At 29.9% G+C, this 6,684-nt stretch overlaps 2 protein-coding genes across 2 annotated transcripts; both read right to left on the reverse strand.

The window, feature by feature from the left end:
• Window positions 1-1,868: 1,868 nt before the first annotated feature.
• Window positions 1,869-2,199, reverse strand: LOAG_11464 (hypothetical protein; the record flags this gene model as incomplete). The annotated part of the gene is made up of 1 exon (XM_003146983.2): window positions 1,869-2,199. A coding segment is annotated over one exon (330 nt), but the record flags the coding sequence as incomplete, so codon positions are not given.
• A 2,215-nt stretch (window positions 2,200-4,414) lies between these two features.
• On the reverse strand, window positions 4,415-5,212 carry LOAG_11465 (hypothetical protein; the record flags this gene model as incomplete). The annotated part of the gene is made up of 3 exons (XM_020448353.1): window positions 4,415-4,559; window positions 4,812-4,903; window positions 5,067-5,212. Coding segments are annotated over 3 exons (245 nt in total), but the record flags the coding sequence as incomplete, so codon positions are not given.
• Window positions 5,213-6,684: the final 1,472 nt, after the last annotated feature.

Consider the following 6,684-nt stretch of genomic DNA (forward strand, 5'->3'; position numbering starts at 1 on the left):
AGCACAAGCGAAAATAGTATAACAGTTTAAGAATATTTTTATTGCAAAATGAATTTCTTCGCCGAAAATTCCAGTTAAAATTGATGGTAAATAATTAAAATTAATAATTCCAATTTCCAGGATACCACAATTCCATGCAGCCTGAATTAACATCGACCATTCATAATGATGAATTTTCACTCCATTCCTTTCATATCTAGCACGCATATTCGTTATTTCTAAATATATTTGTTAATGTAACAACGAAATCGATTAAGAATGGAAGGAAGATTTAGGAATTTAATAAATTTTAGGGCAACTCTTCAAAACTAATTTTGAAACAGTTAATAAATCTTATTAATTATCCATATTATATAAGTAAGAAAGAAACAATTTAGTGATACAGACTTTGACTGTGATTGTTAATTGTTGCAGAACGACGCTTACGACGTATGCTATAGAATATCACGATATACATAACGAACATTGCATTAGGTATGGCCAAAGCCCAAAAATAGCGCAATCTAAAGAATAATAAACAAATAATCGTTTTTAACTCAATCGATACTTACAGTAACAGCGGGAAAGTGAAAAGAAAGCAACTGATCCAGCAGAGAAATTTTCAATTGGCATTAAATTTTTAAAATATGTTTGAAAATCTGGTGATTTTTTTGGAGTTCCTCGAATGCAAAAGCTTATGTGTGAAAAATTGCAATTTAATGATTGAATTTAAAATTCATTAAAAATTGAACAAAATTTCATTGAAAGTTAACCTCCACCAAGCGTCGCCTACTCTACCTGACTTCGTGCAATTTCCTTCCCAAGTCAGGTTCCAGACAAGGAATCTTCTGATGCAACAATGTAAATCGACAAATGTGAATGCTGGAAATAAGCATCAAGTACCTTGAAAACAAACAAGAAATCTGCTTTGACGAAACTGGATTTTTAGAAATTTGCCGTCAGTAACTTTAGCAAAATGTGGCATAACTGAATAGTAATTAAGGACGACAAAGAAATTCATTTTTCAAAACCTTATCACTTCGAAATCTTTACTTGAGAGAATATTGTATGGTTGGAAGCTCACCCGTTAATTGTTTAAATGATAGAAAGTATTGATTGAAAGGAATATTTTAATTATTGTTTGAGAAATATCAATGAATCATACCTAAACTTGACAACCATATGAAAACGATTAGAAAATACAATTTGTTGACTTGAAAAAAGAATAATATTTTGGTAAAATTAGCAGCACAAAGCGATCCAGTGCTAATAGAAATAAAAAATGAAGAATACTAAAGAGTGGAAAAATATTGAAAGTTGCGAATGTACGGTTAATCCATGTTGTTTCGTTTGCTAAAATATGGTTAGATTAGTTATTTATTCTCATTTCAATGGAAATAATATGCCTTAGCAAACTTCGCAAAAACTCCACACAAAGAAGTGAGCATTTAAAGCTATCATTAAGTGTGGGTTTCAGATTTTTCGCTCCAAAATTCTAAATTATTAATTTTTATAAAACTGATAGAAGTCGAATGCTCCATTTTAAGGTTCCCACTAGAAGACATTTGATATAACTTATGTAATACAAGTTATGTAATGTAAAGGTCGAATTTATCATCAGTTATTAATAAGATCTGAAAGTTTTGTCTCTATTTTTCGAGAAATGCACCGAATTGGTTATTGTCGGTTGCAATTAGTAGTGAAACATTATTAAGATATTTTATATGAAAAATTAGAAATGAATATATTTACAACATTTTATTTAACAATAATTCCTTCATTATTGCAATATCATTTTTTAAAAGAATTACTTAAAAGCAAATTTAGCTAAATGAATAAAATGATTCCATAATAAGTAATATTTGAAGAATGTAAATAAAACAACTCACCATACGAATTGTTTTTAGTTTGCAATAATTCAGGTAATACAACAGCCATTTGTGGAAGAAAAGCTATGAAATGAGAAATAATCAGTTGTAATGCGATGAAGATAAATTCATGATTGTATTGACTGTTCTCTCCTCTATGCAATAATACAGTTACCATCAATGTGTTACTAATAATACCGTAGAATACAAAAACAGTAAAAAGTATTATTGCTACGAATTTTGTGGCCTTATGATTTTCATCTCTTATATCAACCACATTTGTCGTGTTTCTTTCCTGACAGATTAAGGGTAATATCAGAAATGACAGGATGATATGATAAGACCGATCCATCACTTTGTTAATCGATAATCAGGATGAACTCGCAGAATGAGCAAGGAATTAGTCTCTTATCGCATTCGATAATTATACATGAATTGCTATTATAAATTAGGCAAAAAATCGCAAAAGTACTGAAGCATTTTGTTTCATAATTTGAATTTTAGTTAGTTCGGGCTGTTGTTAATAATCATGCTGAACTATATTATTTTGACTGATTATATCAAAAGGTGTATTGCTTAATTGATATATTAAGTAGATCCAACTTAAGACAGTGGATTCTCAATCTATTTTTGCCTTTTACATCGTAATTAGTTAATTATTTTCAATTTATTTTGCATTTGATTCCGCATTTGATTAATTGAGTTATCAATTTGTATCGCAATTTATTCAATGAATGGCTTACGTAATGCAAAAATAGATTGTTGTAAAAACTAAGCAGTGAAGTTACTTCAAATTAAGCTCAGAAATTGAGCAGTCCAAACGAATTAAAATAATGACGACAGCGGTAATATTATTATTAGCAATTTCTATGATAAACAATTGACGAAATATTGGTTCGTTTTTACTATATTATTGTATCATTTCTGATATTACCCTTAACCCTAAAGAAACATGGCAGATGTGACTGTTATAAGATACGAGAATCACAAGGTCACAAAATACATAGTTACACTACTTTTGCAATACAGTTCTACTAGTAATCACAGTGATGGTGATTGTATTATTCTGTAGAGGATAATTATTACAGTCATGAATTCACTTTTTCGCACTACAACTAATTATTTGTAACTTATGGCACTTGCACCAGAATTGACTGTTGTATTGTCAAAAATATTGCAAACTAAAGTACAAATCATACGATAAGTTGCTTTATTTATATTCCTTAGACATCATTTATTTTAGTCTCAGCTAAATATTGCCTTCAATTAATTCTTTTAAAAATGATATTGCTAAGATGAAGAAATGATTAGTAATAATGGAACGTACTAAATATGGTCGATTTTTAATCTATTGTTAACAACCAATAGCAATCAATTCGGCATTTTCCTCAAAGAACACAGACTAAAGGTTTTTCACTTTGTTAATAAAAGCTGATGTATCCAGTTTTTGTGCTAATTGTGTCAAATGGCTTACAGCGGCAGACTAAATTTTCATCAGGACCAATCAAATTTTTTGCAAGAATTCGAAACATATGTTCTGTGGCACCTTTAAACGAAAAAAGTCAACGTTTGATCCTGAGAAACTTTTTTGAAGTTTTTTGAGTTCGAATATTTTCATCACAGAATGCAAAGAAAGTTTTCCTTAAATAACTGATTTGTTTATGTTTTAGTGATCGAAACAACATGGATTAATTGCATATATAAACTTTGGATATGTTTTCATTCCTTTCCATAATCCATTCTTCGTTTCTCCTAACATTAAACCGCTTTGTGGCGCTAGTTTTACCAAAATATTACTTTTTTTTGACTCAGGAAGGCGGTATTTTCTTATCGTTTTCATGTAGCTGACAATTTTCGGCATGATTTGTTGATGTTTCTTAAGCAATTTTATGATTTTTTTCGAGCAATATTTTCTATCCATTAAATAATTTATGGATAAACGCTCCAAGATTGAGCGTTTGCCAAGTAGAAATTCCGGAATGATCCCTCATCGTTTTTGAGTGTTCATTTATATTATTGACTGACACCAAATTCTGTAAATCCAGATTCATCAAAGCAAATCTATAAACGTAACAAATGTGTTTAAAACTTGGATAAGAAAAAATTGGATGTTCTGTCGATCTTTAATTACATAGTTTTTCAATCAGTTAATAAAATGTCAACATACCAGCACAGCGTGAAACTATTTATAAAACAAGTGACATAAGATCACACTATACATGTTGTAATATAAGAAGTTAAGAAAGGAAATAAATTTTCAACACTATAACCCGTCTCAAGTGACAACAAAGATAATGAAAAAAAAAAAAGAAACCGGGTATACCTCGATTTGCAAAATCATCACCAAAGTTTCTAATACTCCATTATTTACCTCTCAAAAGTTAGTATGTTCGAAACCTTCACTGATATTTGCAACTGCGGTTACAATGTTTTTAATTATACCATTTATCAATTTATTTTTGGAAAATTGAACTGTTCTGTTTTGAAAGTTCTAAATGGATGAGTTGAGATTGCTGGAAAAAATCACGAATAAAAACAAATTGTTGTTTCATTTCTGATTTAAATCACCGACCTGAATAACGATTTACCTAGTTTCTACAAATAAGACATAAGATTTCGAAAATTTTGATCAAAATAAAAACAAGAATCCATACATCCAATCCTTGAAAATCCTCTTTTGAATCTACGAATAAAACCATTCTACATCAGATCCTGAAACACCAATTGTTCAGTGGTGATCCCAGTCTAATACTTATTAAGTGATTTCCATACAAAAAACAAAACAATTAAGGAAAAGCTAATTTTAAAACCGCTATTTCGTTCATCGGGACTCAAAAATAACTAGATGATTCTTCCGATTTTCTGACTAATATCATTTCCCTAATATCCTAATTAGCATCATTCTTTTTCCATCTGGGATTTTTTTTTCTTGTTTGGAAGGAAAACTCCAAAGCATACACTGACTTCCCATACGAGCTGTAACCAGCTCGTCCAATACGATCGTTAGCAAAATCAAGAAGAAAATCAGATGATATTTGTTCCACTTCTTGAACCACCTAAATATATATTTCCAATTTTAGCAGCAGTTTCTTTAAAACCTTCTTCAATAATCAATTACCAACATAGTAATTAATAAATATATAAAAACCCGTAGTTAGACAGTTAATCATGTGCAGTCCGCCCAACTAAATGCATACTACGAGAAAAAAATAGTTTTACCTGAACAATATCAGCAATCAAAGCTGAATTCTGTTCAGCCAGATTAATGAATGATGTCGTTTCAGCTCCATGAAGATAACCAGTATGGATAATACAATGTACATAAATCACATGATCATTTGGCAAGTCATAATTAATCACCTTAATAGAAACTTAAAAAAATAAAAATTATGTACATAGATATAAATAACTCCAGTGTTACAGACTTTTTTTAAGCAGTTCGTTAATAATTATTTCGTGTGGCAGAATAAAAATAAATCTTTTCCGTTCTCTAAGTGAGAATGATGACATTGTATACTGTACAGTGATGATCTTACAACTTGCCGAACAATTTCTTTGAACAGGCAGAAATTTTTGTAAAAACGAATGGATACTTTTTTTTGCAAATTGAATAGAAATGAGAAAACCATTCAATGCTACACAATTATGTCAAATTTCTGGGTATAAAAGATAAATAATTCGCAAAATATTCGCAAATGCGAAGTCACAGAACAAATTAAAAACTTCTAGTCCAGGACCAGTGCGCGGAAACTTTGGGTTCAGGATTAATTTGTGAAAATTCGAAGTTCAGAATTAATTTGCGAAGGCATTAGGCTTAAAACCAATTTGCGAAAATTTTAGGTTTAGGATTAGTTTGCAGGAAATTTGATTGGCGAGAAATTCGTTCTACTGCAACGTTTCACCGATTCTTTGGCATATTTTAAAAAATTTGATGTGACGAAGGATTTCTGTGTTACGGTAGCTAATGAATGCTTTTCACTTCCTTGCTGTTGCAATTTCAATTGGTTTTAAAACGTTAAGTAATGGTTAGCTGTTTACTACATTACGGTAACTTATCTTTGGTCATTGTTCATACCTAATGCGATGCTTATCATGCATATCGCGATATTCTGCAATATAGTTTGCAGCAAATAACAATCAAGATCGAAATCTTTACCATTAAATTGTTCCCTTCTTTCTTCATAATAAGAGTAATTATAATGAAATCTAACGATTGTTTCAAAGTTGGCTCTGAAAAGCTAACTCTAAAATTTATTCCTCAATCGTCTCTTTAATCTTAATTTTTATATTTAGAAATCACGAATATGCGTACCAAACATAAAAAGGATGCTGCAGTAAAAACTCGTTATGAATGGTCAAAGTCTGTATCACTAAATTGTTTCTTTCTTACTTATATAATATAGATAATTAATAAGATTTATTAACTGTTTCAAAATTAGTTTTGAAGAGTTGCCCTAAAATTTATTAAATTCCCAAATCTTCCTTCCATTCTTAATCGATTTCGTTGTTACATTAACAAATATATTTAGAAATAACGAATATGCGTGCTAGATATGAAAGGAATGGAGTGAAAATTCATCATTATGAATGGTCGATGTTAATTCAGGCTGCATGGAATTGTGGTATACTGGAAATTGGAATTATTAATTTTAATTATTTACCATCAATTTTAACTGGAATTTTCGGCGAAGAAATTCATTTTGCAATAAAAATATTCTTAAACTGTTATACTATTTTCGCTTGTGCTCTTTTGCCAACTGTTCATTTTATTTACATTAGAAAATCACGTGAAGTCATAAAACAAATATTTATATCATTGGTTACAATTCAGCATTGG

This window comes from Loa loa (assembly GCF_000183805.2).
Source record: "Loa loa unplaced genomic scaffold supercont3.791, whole genome shotgun sequence".
Taxonomy (NCBI): Eukaryota; Metazoa; Nematoda; class Chromadorea; order Rhabditida; family Onchocercidae; genus Loa; species Loa loa.